The 21848-nt window shown below is 37.3% G+C and overlaps 1 protein-coding gene across 3 annotated transcripts in view; it reads left to right on the forward strand.

The window, feature by feature from the left end:
• Window positions 1–21848, forward strand: part of cyth1b (cytohesin 1b) — a 69283-nt gene that overhangs the window by 38769 nt on the left and 8666 nt on the right. For all 3 annotated transcript variants that reach the window (XM_082152995.1, XM_082152993.1, XM_082152994.1), the window contains exons 2-5: window positions 11511–11593; window positions 17710–17774; window positions 19340–19406; window positions 19795–19913. In XM_082152995.1, the coding sequence (XP_082009121.1) occupies window positions 11511–11593; window positions 17710–17774; window positions 19340–19406; window positions 19795–19913 (334 nt within the window). The remainder of the gene's footprint in view (window positions 1–11510; window positions 11594–17709; window positions 17775–19339; window positions 19407–19794; window positions 19914–21848) is intronic.

Genomic DNA, 21848 nt, shown 5'->3' on the forward strand with positions numbered 1-21848 from the left:
TGGACAGACACTATGACAGAAACCGCAACATGTCTAAATGCAAACACATCCGTGCGGGAGTGGTATGTTTGTTTTGTCTCTTTTATTGTGGATGGAATGGAAGGACAAGACAAAAGCTGAGCAGAAGAATGGAAGGTCACCCTCATGTACACTTTTATCTTTTTTGTTCCTCTCTTTTTTAATCGTTACTTTCAGTAGGCCTATTTGTTTTGTATTTAACGCTTATGATTTTGATTTATGTGTAGTTTCGGTTACTGAAGTTGTGAAATATTTTTGCAGTTTAAAGTAATTTTGTATTTTATTTTAAATTATAATAAATTGCTACGGATGCCTGCACGAGATGCGGACAATATAAATAAATATATATATCGTGGCCCCAAATTAACAATTCGTTCCCACGACTTACTAATATGTCACACTCTTTTATTACCTCGTTTAAGTCAATTATTCGAATATAATAATTTGTTCATTTGTTCAAAACGATGGAATTAATTGGTTTAACGTGTCCCAAAATAATTATTAATTCGTGAACAAATTTTTAATTCATAGCCACGATATATATTTTTACTCCAGTCTTCAGTGTCACATGATCCTTCAGTAATCATTATAATATGCTAATTTGGTGCTCAAGAAACATTTCTAATTAATCTCAATGTTGAAAAAACTTGTGCTGCTTAATATTTTTGTCAAAACTGTGATACATTTATTTTCAGGATTTTTTGATGAATTGAAAATTCAAAAGAACAGCATTTATTTGATTCAAATCTTTTATAGCAATTATAAATGTCTTTACTGTTAAATTTGATTCATTTTCATTCGTCCTTGTTGAATAGAAGTCTTAATTTCTTTAAAAAGGAAATCTTAGTACTGACCCCAAACTTTTGAACGGTAGTGTATATTAACAAATAACACGGGGCAAAATTCTGTGCAGCCACAGGGTGGAGCGCTTGAGTGTGCAGAAATAAGTGTGTGTGTGCCGGGGGAGGAGACAAGAGGAGAGGGTTACGGAGAGCCATAAAGAGAAAAAACATGAAGGAGAGAGGAGGGGGTCATTTTCAGATACAGCAGAGTTTGTGCTGAGAGCAGAGCAGTCGAGATCTCACAAATGCATCACTTCCACTCACACATGGAGCACTGGAGATTACTGGAAGATCTTGGGAGTTTGGCTTCTGCTGCTTATTCTGGGTAGCAATAACGCATGAACGTGTTTATCTGGCTAATTGGATCGAAACAAAAACTGGAAAGCTGGAATTGTAAAGGCACAGAGCTGTCATTCAGTGCTACAGGAATTATTTTACTCAGGTACATTGTCCTTTTTTATTTTGTATGCATTTACAGTCATTAATTACATTCATCATCTTACTTATCTCTAAATGTAGCAGTGTGTCACATCTACATCTAATAAATCGTGTGCACACTTTGACAAACACAGTGACAGTTTCTTTTGCTGGCTTGTGGATGACTTGTCCCTTCACTTGTTGTAGAATGAGCGTCAGTATGACATCAGGAAACTCATGGCAGCCACAGGACATATAGCCTGTATAGATGGAGGCTTTGCATATGCTTCTGGGATGACTTGATTAGGCTGTAATTCTGATCTGTGGCTTGTGTTCTTCAGCTGCCCCTCTTATCAGTGTGTTTGCAGAGACAATGCTTAGAAGGAGCAAGTGGTGGGTGTTCTTGTATCAACTGATGTTTCAGCTAAGATACTTGATGATTGTTGCAGCTTTGTCCTTTCTCCTGCTGTTTTTTCTTCATTTATACACATATTAACGTGATATAGTACTGTATATTGGCTTATAAGGTAGTGAGCTATGCAAGTACACAAGTGTGAATACTTGGACAATGCATTGCAAACATGCAGCATACATTTGAACATAATTGGTGATAGCGAACCTCCATACTCAAGGGGGCGATAGAGTTTGCTTGAGAAGCATCATTAAACAATGTATTTGTTCAGGTAGCTAGTTGTAGCTATAAAAATGTTGATAGTTTTAAGGGTTAGTTCATCTAATAATTTTCTCACCCTAATGTCATTCCAGTGTTCGAAACACAAATCAAGATATTGCATCTATGTCCGTCACTTCGCAGGATAGGGATTGTAGTTAATAAGTGATCCATACGTATCATGCACCACGGTTCGAAACGCGCGTGTTTAACCATCATAGAGTGAAAGTTTATCATTTGCACGTGTTTTAGGTTTTTTAAACCATTTGTGCGCATGAAGACGCGGAAAAGAATTCAATTCGGACACCGAATTCTCTTTCTCGTCTATTTGTGCTTGAACAGACACAGATGCAAAATTATGTCAAAGTGTCCAGAGTAAACACAGTTGCTTATGGCTTACATGAACGTGACAAATTGAGAAAAAAAACAGATGCATATCATTTTATTGAATCTGTGGCTTCGGTCTTAAAGTGACAGCAGCCTAATATTCCCGCTACTGTCTGAGACATTAATTTTAATCAAACAACAAAATTAAAGAGAAAATCAATTTTGTAGATTAATTTAAAAAAAATATTTCATTTATACAGTGAAGACTATGCAGTGTTATTTTTGATTATTCACTTTTTGTACCTGAATATTGTTAGACTTAGGCTAAAGCACTTTTTACTTCATTTGTATCTTTGTTCTATTGTATTTATAATTTTGTAATTTGTTTATTATTTTCTATGCAGATTCACTCCCCTACAAAATCACCCCAATCATTCTAGAATTAATTTTCTTTCCAAATAGTTATTCATCTGGTAAAACTGTTTTCATATCGCAGAAAAACTAAATATCCCAATGTAATTTTTTTCCAATATTGTGCAGCCCCAATACCTAGATGTCATCAAATATGATAAACGGAAGCTCAAACATGCTTGCTTGATGCATGACAACCAATGAGGTTGGTTCTCGCTTGTCAAGCAAGTGCTTTTGAGCATCTGTTGGACATGTTTGATGAGCTCAATTTATGTGCGTTAATCAATGTTTATATATAGTTAACTTTACTAGCAAAATTATATTCAACTGTTGCTCTGCCATGAACAGTAGATGAGCTAAAAGTTAATAGGCCAGTAGTAGTTTATGCTAATTATCTCTATTGCGAGTTATATAGCGAAAATAACTACTCTTGAATTATATAGCGAAAATAACTACTCTTAAAGCATGTTTCAATGTTGAATGAATGTATAATGAATTTAAAGTTGACATTTTTCTGGTCCCATCTGCCATCTTGGATACATTTTCTTTTACTTGTTACAATGTATTATGGGATTGCCTGCTCCACAAAGGATACATGTGATGTAATTTGGCCAAAATTAGGTATCTTTGAAGGCAGAAGATGGTTCTTCCTACCTTCACGTCGGAAGTGTGTTTCCTTAAAATGCTTTCTATGTAGTCTCAGTTTTTAATAATGGATTAATGGTCATGTATAGTCTATTTTTTTTATCTGTCTCTTCTTCTCTTCATCTTTGATTGATCAGTCAGTGCAGACATGCCTAATAAGAAATGTTTGGTTAGCGTTTTCTCTGGAAAACAACCTCTGGGTTCCACGTTTTCCTCAGCCCTTTACAATGTCCAAATGATAGCATGTAGCCAGTGACTTGATTGATGATGGCACATTTTACATTTACATTTACATTTATTCATTTAGCTGACGCTTTTATACAAAGCGACTTACAATTGCTATATATGTCAGAGGTCGCACGCCTCTGGAGCAACTAGGGGTTAAGTGTCTTGCTCAGGGACACATTGGTGTCTCACAGTGGATTCGAACCCGGGTCTCTCACACCAAAGGCATGTGTCTTATCCATTGCGCCACTACCACCCATTCTTCTGCCCCTGTGGTGTTTGTTTGTAGGGGTGACGCGTCTGGTATTTAGTGAGTGTGTTGAATTGACCTGGTCAGCAGAGAGAGTATGTTAGGCATGGTGTCCTGCTCACGCTGTGGGTCACTGTGGAAAAGTTCTTGAAGTATTAAAAATGTCTTTTAAAATCTCTGTGGCTCTCTTGATGTCAGCATAACGATAGAATGGGCAAATAACATCCCATAGAGTTGCTTTGGAGGGACTTGGGCCATATCTAGGGACTAGAACATCATAGAGATTGTGTAACTTCAAAAAGCCATTCAGAACACCTTAGCAACTGAATAGCAACCATAACACAATTTACTTCTTTAAGTGTGGAAACGGGCATTTATAGACTGTCTTCTGTTTTTTCATAAAGAGTAAAAACCAAGCATTTACTCTTCAGAATGGTCATTCAGTGACAACGTGTCCACAAGCAACAGTTCGCGTGATTACGGCCTGCCAGAACTTCTGTGCTCTGACAGTCACATGGTTGCGCTGTGAGAGAACTGCAGGGTGATGCACCGCTGTGAGTGTGCCAAGAAGTGCCACCGCTGGTGACATTGAGTCAGAGCTGGATCACATTACCCTGGAGAGCTCGCCCTAGTTTGATATCTCGTTTTAGAAATATATCTGGCACTTAAAGGCTGTGATGATACAGCCATTCTGCTAAGAATCCGTACTTTTAAGTACTTTCTTTCATTTCATCTGATTTTGATACATACACTATATTGACGATTTTTTTAATTGGGCCCTCGAATTTAATCAAGGAAACGTTACAGCCCTAGACCTCATAATGTAACCCCTTTATACGTTGCTATGCACAATCATAAGGCTCCAACCAAGATTTAAATGATCTTAATGGAAAAGAAACCATTATGCATTAATCCTGTACAGTAATGTTGCCCTCAAGAGACACCCCACGTCCCAGAAAACTCCACCTTCCAGCCACGTGGCTAGCAGACACTTTGACATCAATTTAAAGTGCATTCTCCCTAAAGATTTATATGCTCATATCGATGTCAAAAGCAGACATGTGTCTCTGCTATTGTGGGACTTGCCTGCGAGTTCGGACCAACATTTGACTTGGAAATTAATGGGAACTTGCACATGGTTGAGGGCACTCCAGCTTGGATAAAAACCGTGCGACTGCCTTGTTGCCATGGCCCAACATAGAACCATTGATATCCAGCTTCAGCTTATGAATTTGGATAACTCAAGCCAGGCAAGAAGCTGAAATATTGAATTTATAAATAAACATGTTTGTGTCCAACCAGCTACTGGCAACTGGTGTGATGTTTCCTGGCTACGACCTGCTTTTATTCACACTCTTAATTTACATTCATCGAATGCTTTTGCTCTGTTTGACGTGCGTTAATCATTTTGACAATTGACCGCTCGCAAAGACCCGCCCCCTTAGTTACTGTTGCTATGTCCAAAAAGCCACGCCGCTCTCACGCCACACCATGTTCTCACGCAGTGAAAAATACATTGCGGAGCAGAGAGGACACTGACAACGCGCTGACAGACAGGACAGACCAGGTTACTTTTGATATGAAACAAAGTCTCACCTTTCAAATTTGGTCTTTTTTTTTTAAAGAAATTGAAACAATAAATACCGTTTTGTGGCTCTTTAATGTGTCTGACAGATCGCTGTAGAGCCTCAGTTAAAGCTGCTCGTGAACCGATCATCTCTTCCTTCTAGTTAATTTATAGCATCAAATAAACATGAATGAACATAAGAGGGAATGTTGTTTTAACCGCAGAATGACGTCAGTACACACCGTTTTTCAAGTTCAAATCCTCCAACGTTAAAGGAACCGTATGTAAGAAATGTATTTCAATTAATCATAAAATGGCCCTGATATGTCACTAGACATTAAGAAATCATGTTCATTTCAAATACTTGTATCACTGACAACAGTAGTCCGGCCAGGATATTGTCATTTAAAAGTGAAGTTGCAGCCCTCAGCTGATGTTGATGTTGTCATGTTGTGTTTTGGCCTGATGCTCCACCTTCCACCTATCTACCAATCACGAAGTCAGTAGTGTTTCGGCATCCGGGTTGCCAGCTCTGCTCTAGTTACCACAGCTCTACAAACGTGTCGGATAAAAAATGTCTAACGTTATGAAACCTAAAAGACCTTGTTATGAATCCGAAATACGTCGTGACAAAGTCCGAGATACACCGCTCTACATTAATTTGAAAGTGATTGAATCATGCCGCTAAATCTTTAATTAGCTTCATCTCACTTGTTCTCTCAGCACACATGAATATCATAAAAATCAAATAAATCAAAAGTTACATCATTTCTTTTTAATTTATGTGTCCCTGTAATCTAATGCAATGTAATCTGTGACATCTCTGATGACCGTTTTTCTTGTTCGAGAAGATTTTTCACTCGGATATACGGCACAATGGAAGAAAAGACAATAGCAACTTTTGTTTCATGCTGACTTTAAACTAGGATTTTGGCTTCAAGTGATTCATTAGAAATGTGCTAATGTGAAATGAAGTGCTAATGCAGCTTTAACATGAGCGCTTTGTCTTTTCAATGGGAAGCACATGAGGAAGCATTAAGCTAATAACTGCCTGAACGTGTGCAGATGCATAATGGGCGTAATTATGGTGGGTACAATTTGTAGGATCATGTGTATGCATGAAGATACTCGAACTTCGACTTGCTGTGATATGATCCGTTTATCGGTAGCCCGCTGACCATATTTTATTTGAGGTTACTGTTGCGACAAACCAGAAAGATCCTGTTAATAATGCTGTCTATGCTGCAAGCAACTGTCGATTATAATGCAGTATAAACAACAGATTTGTTTATTATAATATGGCCGCTCCAGCTTTGTCACGCAGCATGTCACATTACTTCACTGCAGACAGGGCGTAAACGTGTTTAGTTTACATATACAGTAATTGGTAGAGTCATCTGAATTACTCAGAAAAGATTTCATAAATCATTGTTGTATTTCTTTTAAATAATTGTGAAGCAAAGCAAAATCAGCCATTGGTAGAAAGTAACAGGTTGTCAAACCACCAAATGTTCTATTTAGCAGCAATGGTTTGTGTTGAGAAGTTACAAATGAATTTGTGTGTTAATAATATTAACACTTTGTTATGGAAAAGACTGACTAGCCTTTAAATAGTAAGATGATTGCAAATAAAACGGGTCTAAAACAGTCGTTGTCATTGGTTACCGTACATTACAAAGCCATATGAAAATTAAGTGTCATTCATTTAACTTGGTCATTTTATTGAATCATGGACCTCGTTCACCCCTCATTTTCATAAGTGGCCCCCGAGCTATGATTTAGAAATTATATTTTAGCTTTGGTTGGTGATTAAACTTCACTGTCTTGTGTTGTCTGCTCAGTTTGGATGCCCTAAATACCAGGTCATTCAAGACATTCTTTCTTGATTCATATGATTCAGCATGTGCAGTTCCAGCTAGAAAGTCACAGTTAACCTTTTCCTATTCAGATTGGAGTTGATTTTGGGCCTGTGGTATATGATATACGTGTCATGTGGATGCCATTCAAAAGTTTGGAGTCAGTAAGTTTTTCTTATTTTTATTTATTTATTTATAAAATAAATGTATACTTTTATTCAGCAAGGATGGATTACATTGATCAAAAGTGACAGTAAAGACTTTAATAATGTTTACAATTTCTATATCAATAAATGTTGTTCTTTTGATCTTTCTATTTATAAAAAAATCCTGAAAAACCTGTCACTGTTTCCACAAATATTTAGCAGTAGCCTACAACTGTTTTCAACATTGATAATAATCAGAATTTTTTCTTGAGCAGCAAATCAGCATATTAGAATGATTTCTGAAGGATCATGTGACGCTGAAGACTGGAGTAATGGCTGTATTTGATCAAATAAATGCAGTCTTGGTGAGCATGAGACGTAGTCTCACTCTCATTTAAGTGTAGTTATTATTTCCTTACCATCGTGTCTTTCGACAGAAGTCATATAGGTTTGTAATTACATAAAGGTGAGATTTTTATTTTTTATTTTTGGCTGTCCTGTCTCTTTAAGACTAAGTTATCCTTGTCCTCTGGGCTACTTTTTCCATAGATGTAAATCCATATCCAAACAAGTGATGCTCATATATTCGGGGGAAAAAGCTTGTAATGCAAATTTACCTTATGCAGTTGTCTCTGATGTATTATTTGAGTTCCTCCGAAATAAATGTCCACTAATAGAGCTGCCCACACACTCCTACTGCACCTCTCTTCCTGAGTGAACTTTTCCATCTATGTGATATCGACTCCAGGAACACATGTATTGTGTGTAAACTCCAGCCTCACCTGAGGCGAGACTAATGGATTTTCTTCTGAAGGTTGCAATACCAATTTCTACAAAATGAGTGGGGATGGGCTTCTTTCTGGATGGGATTTCTGCTCACAGACTGCCTGTCAAACATCCCAGCTGGAGTTCAGCAAGGAAAAGCATGCAGTGCATTACTATGGCAACAAAAAGTCGTTCAGAAACATGGCTATCCATGTGATCAGTGAGGGCGATTGGTGGGAAGGCTGTAGGTTTGGAGGAGGAGGTGTCTTTATCACAATGGTGATATTCTCATCAGCTAATGGTGCTGTAATGTCAGGACCTTGTGGTTTGGGAACTGTTGCTATGGCAGCATGAGAGAACCATGACAACCTCACTTTTATGTGACGGTGTAAATGGAACAAGGAATCAATTAGATCCTCCAGATCTCCACGGGCCGCTAGTAGGGTCTCTGTTGATCCTCTGCGGGGTCAGGCTGCCATATGGGCCACCAGGAAGGGATTTAATGAGGTCACATGAAAGGTGAGGGTCGTCATATCGTATGACTGAGTGTCTTTATTTTTATTGGGAGGTCAGCTGATCATATGGCTAGGTTGAGGTCAGGGTTGACTTTAAATGCCTTTGTCTTAACATTTTGTTGTATATAAGTTTTTTTTATTTTATTTTTTATGGTGGCCTCAAATGCCCCATGTTGTTTTTAGACTAGAGGCTGTATCTTGACAAATGACCTCTGTCTAAAAATGACATGAGGCCATTCATCTCCACTGCCAATCATATTTCACACGTTACTGATAACAGAAATTTGTCATGCAGGGACTGATTCACTTTATATTATACAAATTATGTAGCTATAATAATGATAATAATAATCAGTGTTGGGGATAATGCATTACAGGTAACGTGAGTTATGTAATTGGATTACTTTTTCCAAGTAACTAGTAAAGCATTACTTTTAAATTTCCAACAAAATATCTTGAGTTACTTTATTTTCCTGCTACTTTTTCTATCTTTTATTTTAGTTCTAAACCAAATGTGAACATGAATTTTTACTCATCTCACTTGCACAAAAACAGATTCAGTATTTCTCAAAATGAATAAAAACTGTAAAACGCAAACTCAAGAATGTTACACAAACCTGCAATAATGAGTTGTTAAATTACACAAGTATACTTTGTATTTCATATCACTCTATTTAATGTCTTTGTTGCTGACCTTTGATCCAGTTCAACCATACTAATTAGCAAAAATGACTTTAGAAAAACATCACATTTGTTAATTGTTTCCCCCCATTCTTCTGTAATCGTAGCTGAAAGGTTTGTTTGAGAAGCGCCCTCTACTGTACAGGCGTGGATCTGCATTTCCTTCAGCCTGAGGCTTATTCGTTTCACTTTTGGTGTTTTTTTTTATTAAAAAACACAAACAAACAAGTAAGCCCAGCCCAGATGAGAGAACGTTACGCAAAAGTAACGTGACTCATCACTTTTGATAAAAAGTAAGTAAATAACGCAATTAGTTACTTTTTAGGGAGTGACACAATGTTGGAATGCATTACTTTTAAAAGTTCAACACTGATAATGATGATAATGAATTATGCATAATTTTAAAAATACCTCAATACCATAATATTTTTAATTAAAAATGTAATATAGTTTAATACTTAAAAAAGAAAAAGAAAACTAATGTAAATTTTCTCCATATATTTTTTGGTGGCATATAGTTAACAATTAAACATATTTTTACGATTGTATTTTATTTATTTATTTTAATACTAGCATTTTTTAAATATAATTTCCTTCAGGTTTTTTTCCTCGGGTATTAAAAAAAGTCACTTTTGAGAAGTTCTTCAATTTAACCTGAACCCCTAAGTTCATGTAAGCTGTATTGATATCTTAATATAATGCACAAAGATAAAGTAGAGTCTTTCTCTGACTGACATCAGCCAAACCAAGCAGAATCAGGGGGATGTTGGCCCACAGCCCGGTATTGAACTGACTGACTTTAGTGCTCTTGAACAAAGCACTTAAACTCAATTGCTTCAGAGAAATCTTTAGATTTATGGATGCAAGGTTCATATGAATTATTTGTCTTCTGCAAATTCCAACATCAGACCTCTCTAGAGCGCATCAGAACTGCTAAACAGAATGGATTTTTTCTGATGGACTTTGGCTGGTTTGCCAAGGTTGGGAATCAGCAGAGACCTGGCAATATATTATATCAATATCTGGGTCATGTTATGAAAGTATTGCATTTATAAATAAATAAATAAAAAAAGTTTAGTACATAATTTTTGAAAACTGTAATATATTGCAATTTTTCATTAACATGTTTCTTATGATCTGAATTAGACTTCAGTACTTTGTACACTGAATTTCTTTGTATATAATATGTGAAAATGGCTATATAATAGACTGAAATGGCTAGCTAGTTTGTGTGATGTGTCCTGACCTGGCCACTACAAATTCTTTGAAATAGCTTTTAGTTTAAAGGGATATTTCACCACTGGAAAGATTAATGTGTATTTAAATTGGGTCATTTATGTAGTAGAAATGTGAAATTATTTTAGAAGTTGGTGCCTTCTAGACTGAGAAAAGCCAGAAATGTATTTTTGCCTCATGTGGATGAAAGACAACATCTCCCAGAATGCACTTGCTTCGCTGCCCTACAGCTCCCAAGCCACGCCTACCGGTTACAGAGGGCAGTATCGGAAGAAATTATACAACTAGGCTACTTGTCGACTCTAAACTGAAAAGACTGTGTTTTATCGTGAGATCCCACCACATGAAAATATGTGGAACTAGCTGCTACTATTGGCTGTAGTCTTAGATTTTTGCGTCATCAGAGGTTTCTTTCCAGACACACAATACAGAAATCTCTCGTCTCAGGGGGACATGAGGGAGGGAAGCACGGTCATTTGAAAATACTACCGGGTTTCTACTCATACAAAGCTTAATGCTAATCGGTGAAGTGTCCCTTTAAGGGAAAAGCATTTAATGAAATGAACAACTTTTTGTTTTGTTCTAAGAACTTCCTGATGTTTTCGATCAGAGGCCCATATAAACAACACTTCTGTGTTCTTCTAGCTATTGATTGCCGAGGTGGTTTGTGTCTCAAAGGCAGTGCTTTACCTCAAACAATTTACTACTTTTCTCCTGCTCACAATCTCCACAAGCTCTTTTTTTCCTGTGTTGCACATCCCTTCTTTTTACATCAGTTCTGTTTCTCTGAAAATATTTTGTTAGCCCATGTAACCTTTTTAGAAATGTACAAAAATGTTCGAGTCAAGAGACCGCAGCTTGACCATTTGCATATTTGTGTTTGTTCACTTTTGTACATCTGAATGCTCATTGTTTGCTTTTGTTTGTTTCCTAACAAAGTACCGGACGACCTGACGCCAGAGGAGAAGCAGGAGCTGGAGAACATTAGGAGACGTAAACAGGAGCTGCTAGAGGACATACAGGTAATATCTTCAAATCATTTCTCTGAAGCGGCTACTTTTTCAGCCTCAAAAGTAATTTGAATCCACTGTAGTTTTGAGCGAGTTTGCTCTTTGAACTGCCTGATGTCTCATTAATTATACTAATTAATACTACCAAATCAACCTTATGCCCCTCTCTCTTGGCCCTGGGCAAGGCAGGATCTGTAGAGAATAGGAATTGGATCAGGGGAGGGACTTAATGACCCTGGCTGCACAGTTTTAGTGTACAGGATTGATGGGATGTCCCACCCTGGGATATAGACTGTAACAGCTGGCTCGTGAAGGGGCGGTTATGCTTTGGAGCAGATGGTGCAAGCCAAGTCCAGCGAATTCAATTATGCTGATTCTATTACGCAATTGGAATGTCAACCATTGATGCCCCTCCTGCCAAACACTGTCCCCTTCGTCTCTTAAATGACTTAATCAATCATGTAAACCTTCAAATGAAGTTTGTTGGCATATCTTTGGCATTCATCTTTGCCACTAACTGCCAGTTACATTCCAGTCTCCTGCTAGTTCCTGATTGCCCTTGAACAGCATGACTGCCATCAGAACAATCTCTCTCTTTTAGAATAGTCATATCTTTACTCTTCTCAAATTAGACGTGTATTTATTTTCAAAAATTAGGATTTTTTTTTGTTGTTCTATTTTGTGGTTTTTTTTTTACTTTTTTTTTTTACTTAGAAATTTGTTACTTTGTTTTATTGCCAAATATGATGGCATTCTTGATTCTGACAGCATCTTTATTTTTGCTTAGTCTACTACATCATTATACACTCTACCGTTCAAAAGTTTTGGGTCTTTTAAAACAAATATTTTATGATAACCAAGGCTGCATTTTTTTTTACATCAAAAATACAGTAAAACACTTATATTTTGTATTCTTAAATATATACATATATATATATATATATCTCTTAAATATATACATGCATGTTTGTGTATTTATACTGTATATACAAAATAATAAGTTTCGCTCTCTGCTGAGCATTTGAGGTGCCATAACAGAGTCAGTAAAAGCTCAGCTTTATACATTTTTTATTTCATTGTTGAAAAATGTGTCTGGCTGAGTAAGATTCCTGGGATTGTCAAGATGAACATGTAGCAGAGGATTTGTCCTGTGTGGAGAGACAGACAGTAGAAGATGAGTTAACTGGAGCGTTATAAGACCTTCACATGAATGGAGGTTGTGATGGGTCATGATCATAGAGAACTGATTGAATCAGCTCAATATAGCAGACCACCTCTAGACCCTCTTACACTCTTAATGAAGGAGTCATGTGATGCTGCCCGCCAGCAGACCCTCCCTCCCTCTGACCTGGAACACACAAGTCTTCCTTCGGGCAGTACAGCATTCACGATGGGTCACCATGCCAAGATTTCAGTAGTCAATACCAAAATTAAATTTCATGGTTTTTGATACCAAAGCATTCGAATAGATACCGAATATGCTGTTGAGCACAGTCCTTGGAGTATTACTCCAAATGTCCTTGCTTTTTTTTGTTCAGTAATTAGTATACACCCTTTCTCTCACATACTAAGTTATGGTCTGATCTGAATCAGGTCAGCTCTGCAGTATTATTACTTAGTCCTCTCAAGTGAAAGAGACTAGACAGAACTTTAGCTTTCATGTATAAGTAAACATCTGTTATTTCCCAGAGTGCTTCTGATTTTCACTACAATAACCAGTGAGTTTGAAAATCGATGTTAGGCTGAATGGTTTTTGTTCGCGCTCACTGAATCCGATGTGTTCAGACATTCGGCAGATCCAATCTGGCTCTGTCTTTTGTGTTCGGCACCGAAGGCCTTGTGCGGTTATTGATGATACTGTCGTCTATGTCAGTCCAATTAGGGATAGCCGGAGCTGATCGATGCTGTGTGTGTGAGAGCACGTCTCGGGATTTTAAGGTAGTCTGACATTTGCAGCTCTTGAGTTTGGAGTATTGGCTGTTGGGAGATGAGGTTAAAAGCATTGGTTGGAAATAGTAGTGGTTTGTTCTTTTCTGTTCATGTCATTTTCATTTATTTTTAGGTGTTAAAACAACAACAACAAAACAAAAAACACATTTTATATATTTTTTACTAATACAGTTTGGCTCTGTTAAAAGCTTTGTATTTAATTTTTTTTCTTGGACTGTATTAAAGCATAAAAATACCATAATACTGTATGTTTGCAGAGTTGTAGGAAACATGCTAAGTTCAAATACTTGTTTCTCTGAAAAACAATACTACAACTACAGTTATTCTACTTTGAAATGTGAAATGTCGGTTTTTGTTTTGGTGTCTGTTACTCCGCCCACTGCCACAATAGTGTTTCGACACCCCGGTTTGCCAGTTAGTGGAAAACACAGCGATGGAATCCAGCAATTTAGTCTCCAGTACCAAGTTCAACCGCTAGCTGTCAATATCACAGTGCACTTTTAAAGCCAAAGTGATCTTTTGATTTTAGTTTTTTTAAACACATTTTATACATTTTTCCTAATACAGTTTGACTCAACAAGATAGTGATGTTGTTGTTTTTTTAAACACATTTTATATTTTTTCCTTACACAGTTTGGCTCAGTTAAAGCGATAGTTCACCCAAAAATGAAATAATTGTCATCATTTACTCACCCTCAAGTCGTTCCAAACCTGTATGAGTTCCTTTCTTCTGTTGAAAACAAAAGAAGATATTTTGAAGAATGTTGGTAACCAAACAATTGACGGTAGCCATTGAGTGCCATAGTATTTTTTTTTCCTACTATGGAAGTCAATGGCTACCGTCAATTGTTTGGTGCCAACACCTTTTTAGTGATCATGTTTTTTGTTTTGTTTTTAATCATTTTGATACGGTTTGACTTGGTTAAATCCATAGTGATCTTATGTTTTTTTTTTATACAGATTTTATATATTTTTTCCTAACACAATTTGACTCAATTAATGCCATAGTGATCTTATGTTTTACTTTTTAAACCATTTATATTTTTTATTATTACTTTTCTTGATACAGTTTGTTGTTATTATTCATATTATTTTTCCTAATACATTTTGGCTTAATTGTTGCACTTTATTGGCCCAGCAGAATCTGCTGATTATTATTATTTATTTATTTGTACATTTTCTACATTTTTTTAGGGGAGAAAATCTGGAATAAATGTAATGTGTTAAATGGAGCTAAGAGTACTACACTCTTATTAGAAGCATAAAGGTATTGGCCAAAATATTTTGTAAATGTAACCGCAAGTGGTGGGAGATGTGTATAACTTTGTGTCTGTTAAAAATTGGAAATGATAATGGTAGGTATAAATGTAATATACTAAATAAAATGTAGTGATTAACCAAATGGTGCCAGGTGTCCTCCCTGATACCAGTTGGACAATAAGTAAATTGCTCATGTAATATTTGTCTAATGGAGATGAAGTGCTCGATTAAAGTGACTGAAATGCCACGCTCAAGCTCTCTGTCTCCATAGAGTCATGCCGGACAATCCTGGTTCACTCTCGGTCCAGCTGGAAAATTCTGGCTGTTGCCAAGAGACAGAGGAAGACATTAAATGCACTGCATAAGGATAAAACGAATGGAAAAGTGTGGGCTGACAACTTGTGGCATTTGTTTTCATGTTACCTTTAAATGGCAGCTGTTGCCTAGCAACATTCAAATAGAACATTATTATCATGACCACTTTAATCCATCTTTGTGCCCACTGACATCTTCCCTGCTCTGAGTTGGAGTTCAGAGAAACTTTTAGTCAGTTTCAATGGACTATTTGTTGTGACTTTCCATCTCTTTCTGGAGACATTTTTTGACTTTTTACATGACTTAAACATGTCTTATTTTGGACCCCTTCACAGTTTTGCGGTGGACCAGATTAATAGCATTCAATAGTCTTGAATTGTCTTCTCTATAACTCAGTGATTTATTTAAAGGGATAGTCACTCTCATGTCGTTCCAAACCCATAAGACTTTCGTTCATGTTCGGAGCACAAATGAAGATATTTTTTAATGAAATCTCAGAGATTTCGGTCCCTCCAATGACATTCTTTGCAACTACCACTTTGATGCTTCAAAAAGTTCATAAAGAGGTTGTAAAACGAATCTATATGAGCAGTTTAGTCCATATTTTCTGAAGAGACACGGTTGTTTTATATGATGAACAGACTGAATTTTTCGACATATAAAAACTGATCAGTGAACATAGACAGAAGCTCAACCGTACTTGCTTGACGCACGAGAACAAACCTCATTGGTTCTTGCGGAAGCTCAAACGTGCTGCGTAACACGAGAATGAACCTCATTGGTTCTTGCGGAAGCTCAAACGTGCTGTGTAACACGAGAATGAACCTCATTGGTTCTTGCTGAAGCTCAAACGTGCTGCGTAACACGAGAATGAACCTCATTGGTTCTTGCTGAAGCTCAAACGTGCTGCGTAACACGAGAATGAACCTCATTGGTTCTTGCTGAAGCTCAAACGTGCTGCGTAACACGAGAATGAACCTCATTGGTTCTTGCTGAAGCTCAAACGTGATGCGTAACACGAGAATGAACCTCATTGGTTCTTGCTGAAGCTCAAACGTGCTGCGTAACACGAGAATGAACCTCATTGGTTCTTGCTGAAGCTCAAACGTGATGCGTAACACGAGAATGAACCTCATTGGTTCTTGCTGAAGCTCAAACGTGCTGCGTAACTCGAGAATGAACCTCATTGGTTCTTGCTGAAGCTCAAACGTGATGCGTAACACGAGAATGAACCTCATTGGTTCTTGCTGAAGTTCAAACGTGCTGCGTAACACGAGAATGAACCTCATTGGTTCTTGCTGAAGCTCAAACGTGATGCGTAACGCGAGAATGAACCTCATTGGTTCTTGCTGAAGCTCAAACGTGATGCGTAACACGAGAATGAACCTCATTGGTTCTCGCACGTCAAGCAATCATGCTTGAGCTTCCGTTTACCACAACTGATGTGTGAGTTGATGAATGTTTACATGAATTAAAAGCCGAAATTCAATCTGTTCATCATATAAAGATCATATAAAGTGATCGTGTCTCTTCAGAAAATTTGGACTAAACCGCTCAATTCATATGGATTAGTTTTAAGATGTCTTTATGAACTTTTTGAAGCATCAAAGTGGAAGTTGTGAAGCTGTCAATGGAGGGACGGGACGGAAAGCTCAGAATTTAAATTTTTGCGTGATCTAACCCTTTAACACATCGCTTTATGGAGCACCAAGAGCACTTGTCTGGGTCAGGCATTTAAGGCTGCACCACAGTCCTATAGTGAGGTTTGGGGTCATGCACACACTCTGAAAATGTATAGCGAAGGAAGGTCAGATGCTAAAAGCGTACTTACTTGACCTTACCATGTGCTATAGCTCGAGAGGGATGAAGTGTTAATGCAGAATGCATCGAAAGGGCAAGTGTGTGCGCGCACATACCCTTGGTGGATTGGTAATATGAGTCTTATTGATCTGTGCCTGAGCTTCTTCAGGAAGATGGATTGCTGTTGTTATGACACACACACTGACTATACATGCTTACAGTAGACACACTTACAGTCTTGCATGTGGATACTAGTACAGTATAATTCACTTTATAAAGACAAAGTGCATTGACTATAATACATCGGCTCACCTGCATTCAAAACACTGCTCCCATTAGTCACCAGTACCAGTATTTAGTTTAGACTCTGTAGACTTTTGCTTAAATAGGTAAATGCATTTTAAATATTAACAAAATAAATTAAAACACTGGTGGGAAGATTATATTTAGGATAGATAGATAGATGCTCAAACACACACACATATCAATGTACTCTTGCTCATATACCCTCTTGATCTCTTTGTCATCTTTTATCCCTCTTCCCCTTCCCTTCCCCCTAACAAACGCTACTTCATCTTGATATCTAATGCAGGTGTCATACTGTGCCATGATTGAATGTTTCATACTCTTGATAATCATATTAGATATTTATGATCCTCTGTGTGTTCATTTTATTAGATTCAAGGCTCTCCATCACTTCCTGTGGCAGGCTGACTTTTAGAGGACCGTCAGAGGGCAGCCCCACCTTCAGTTCTCCTTTAACTCAACCATGTTTTCCTTCTCTTTTTTATTTTTTTTTATAGCGGCTCAAAGATGAGATAGCAAAGGTGACGGATGAGATCGAAAGTCTTGGCTCCACTCAAGAAAGGTAAGATGGGTGATTTTTTTTATTTATTTTAGAAAACATTAAATCAAAATGGGTTTTTTATGTATTTTCTTTTCTTTTTGTTTGATGGATAATGATCCATTTGCCAAGATCAGATCCTGTTTCACTTGGAAATATGTTACACTATCTAAGAAAAATGGCTTGCTAAAGCTGGTTTGTGTTTATGCTAAAGGAAATATCCGCCTTCAACTGGTGTTTGCTATCTGATTCTGCCATATTTACACACACAGACACTCACAAACACACATTCTCCATTTACTCCCGTCCCCTGTTTGAATATTTAATAACAGTGCCCCCTGCGGGAGGGGAGGCTGGTGAATTATGTACGGCTCTTTTGGTAAAAGGGGGTGTAATTTGTGCAAATTGACTGTGATGTGTTCAGGACTTTGCAAGAATGTCTGAACAGTGCATTATGGTCATACAGTATGTTCAGTGAGTTTCCTTCATAAAGGAAAAGCATTTCAAACAGATGTGTCTTAATGTTTTAATGCAGTCTGAGAGGACCGAGTTGCACTGCTTTTCCTTTGTTTTTCTATATAAACATGCACTAGTGTTTGACTGTTGCGTTTGCGTCTTTTGCAGCGTCTCGCACAACATGTTAAGTTAAAAGACTTAAACTTTTAAAGTCGGCAGGATATGGAAGTTGCGATAGTCTTTTCTTCCGTATTGTGGCGTACATCAGAGTAAAACGGCTTCTTGAATAAGAGAAGAATGTAGGGCGCCACTTGATTTTGTCCATAGGGAATTGATTGGATCATTGTTATTTGCTATTGCTATGATCTCATGTGAGTGACAGTTTGTCCCGTCCTCACGCTAGTAAATACGTCCTCAGAGAAGAGAAGAGATGACGTTGCAAGAGGGCTTATTTTGATTAAAGATTAAGAGGGCACATGAATAAAAATAATAATAATAATAATGGGCACGGATAAGTCATTTAAAACAAATACAGCAATATTCCATTTAAAAAAAAAGAAGATTTCGTGGTAACATTAAAAAACGTGTCTTGAGAACTTGCGTTTTTCCATTCCACTGCCCTTGTCTTAATGCAAAACTGCATTCTGTGAATGACCCCTCATACTCTCTGACTGCATTGACCCATATTCCCAGACCAAACAGAATTGCTCTTAGAATATACATCAAACTGAATCAGCCTTTCAAGCCCATTCATTATACATGACTCATCATCCCACTGGGATCCCACCGAACACTTCACAGGAATGCCCACTTTGATTCACATGAGATCCATTGTGATGGAAGAAAGCCATTTTCAGAAAGTGTTCCCCTCCTTTTATGAAATTCTTCTGTCGTTCTTTGTTCCTCCTCCCCCTTAAGTCATGTCACGTGGCCACAATGGAAGGTACAGTAGTGTGTGGCCCCTTTTACAGGCTGTGGCTTCTAATTGTACATGTCACACCACCATCCAAGAGTGCATTTGGCTGAGTGGATAGTAATGATGACATTATGAAGCCCTGACATGGCGTGTGAGTTGTAGCTGTCGAAAGAACCTACCCAGCGCTAATAAAGCCCTCGTCTTTCTGTGTTTACAGAATAAACATGCAGCGGAGTAAACAGATTGCTATGGGCCGCAAGAAATTTAACATGGATCCCAAAAAGGTAAACAAGCATTGGGGTGAAATGCATGAAGCCTCTATTGAAATATTTTGAAGTTTTCTAAATCATAGACATTACCTGATATGCTTTGATAAAGAAGATGATCTCCATTACATAAAAGGCACTTCCATTTTGCATTTTTAAACCTTTGATCTTGTGTGGAGGCACAAATTATCATAATCACACAAGTTTTGTCACCATGCATTATGCAACCACACCATTTCCAATTCATTTCCATAGATCCAGCAGAATCCAAACTCATAGGCTAAAGTTCAGAGAGCAGGAAAAGAGTAAAGGAAAGAGATTTTTAATGTACTTTACCAACAGGAAACTGCAATTATAATGCGTGCATGTATGGTGTTCTTTATGCTGAATGTTGTATTTTTCTCAGGGTATTCAGTTCCTCATAGAGAATGAATTGCTGAAGAACACTTGTGAAGATATTGCTCAATTCCTCTACAAGGGTGAGGGCCTCAACAAGACAGCCATCGGAGATTATCTGGGTGAAAGGTAAGAACAAGTTCTGCACTGAAAAATGTTGCTGGTCCATAAAAACTCCTGAAGTCTAGAAATCCAGGATTTCTGGGGTCAGGAAGATTTATTTTATTATTTTTTTTAAAGGAATGAATACTTTTATTCAGCAAGGATGCATTAAATGTCTGTCACTTTTAATGCATCAATCAAAAGTGAGACATTTATAATGTTACAAAAGATTTCAATTTTAAATAAATACTGTTCTTTTGAACTTTCTATTTGTCAAAGAATCCTGAAAAAATGTATCACAGTTTCCAACATTGATAATGTTGGAATCATTTCTGGAATGTTTCTTGAGCACCAAATCAGCATATCAGATTTCTGAAGGATCATGTGACACTGAAGACTGGAGTAATGATGCTGAAAATTCAGCTTTGCATCACAGGAATAAATTAAATGTGTAATATATTAAAATAATAAACAGTAATTTATATATATATATATATATATATATATATAAAAATTGGATTACTGTTTTTATTCTATTTTTGATCAATAAATGAAGCCTTTGTGAGCATAGGAGACTTTCAAAAACATTAAACCAATCTCACTGACCCCAAATTGTTTTTGCAGTTGTCAGCATTCAGATTTAATAGCGTACACACATTTATTGCTTTTTTTCCGTCTTTTTCAAACAAATTGATTGGTTGCTTTACATATTGGTCAGACGGCCTCTTCCTGTCTAAGTGGGTGTTTCTTGACCAGGATAAGCTGCATTGTGTACCAGATGTTTAGTCAAAGTTCTGGCTATACAAGACTACATGCATCCTACATGGCCTTAATAGACTGTCACGTTCTTTCAAACATAATTTACCATTGAGCGTAACTAGGTTAGTGGAAGTTAAACAGATTTTGGCTTTGTTAAGGTTCTGAAATTGCTATGTCTCTAATCGGAGCTCAAGGGAGGATGACATCACCGATCGTGAGCTGGTCCTCACTGACCGCAGTAGTCTGTCAAAGGCCATTATCTACTGCATCAAGATGGCCTGTGCCCATGTGAAAGTGCTGTTTTGCAGTAAGGGTCAGCTTACGCTTTTATTGATGGACTGAAATTCAATGTCAGTGCCAGGCCATCAGGGACCTATCAGAACAGGAAGGAAAGGTATATAGTTTGTGCGTGTCTGCATGGGGAGGATTATTTTCCTCTCTGTGTAATTATAGATATGCACGATTGCACTAAAATTTGAGGGGTAGTTCACCCAAAAATGAACATTCTGCCATTTATTTACTCAATCCTCATTTCATGAATAATAATGATAGAATTGTAATCTAGTCTGTACCTATACCAGTCAAATGTTGTGGTTTTCTCTACCAATTTCAATACCAAAGCAAAAACTGTTGAATTAAGTATTTAAAAAAAAAAAATCTTGTCTGTTGGTTATCTAATCACTGTCAGTCATCGCAGTTTCCGATTCAGTCGTGCATTTAAATACGATTGTCAATCCAGAAACGGTGCAGTGTACTGAAAAATCTAAACTTGTATTCAGATTGGGAATGGGTAATAAACAGAAAGCAAGAGAAGAGCCTCCCTTTATAATCCCTGAATTCTGCACTCTCGCAAAAACATCTGTTATAATAAAAAAAAGCTGTATTGATTGCTTAATGAATCTCTTATTTACATCTTGTTTACACTGTTGGTTAAATTGGTGGACACTCACTTCAGTGTTTGGGAAAAGCTCGTAAAAGTCCTGGCAGAAAGCAATGCATAAGGATGTAGTGTAACGACGCCCAGTTCCAGGAATGCACTAATATTTTGTTGGTAGTACCAGTTTGCAACAATTATTAGTTAACACGAAGTTGTTAACACTTCGGAAAAAATTATAATTCGTCGTTACACTACATCCTTATGCATCGCTTTCTGCCTGGACTTTTACGTGCTTTTCCCAAACCACTGAAGTGACGTCGACGACC

This window comes from Leuciscus leuciscus (genome assembly GCF_965113295.1).
Source record: "Leuciscus leuciscus genome assembly, chromosome: 21".
Classification (NCBI taxonomy): domain Eukaryota; kingdom Metazoa; phylum Chordata; class Actinopteri; order Cypriniformes; family Leuciscidae; genus Leuciscus; species Leuciscus leuciscus.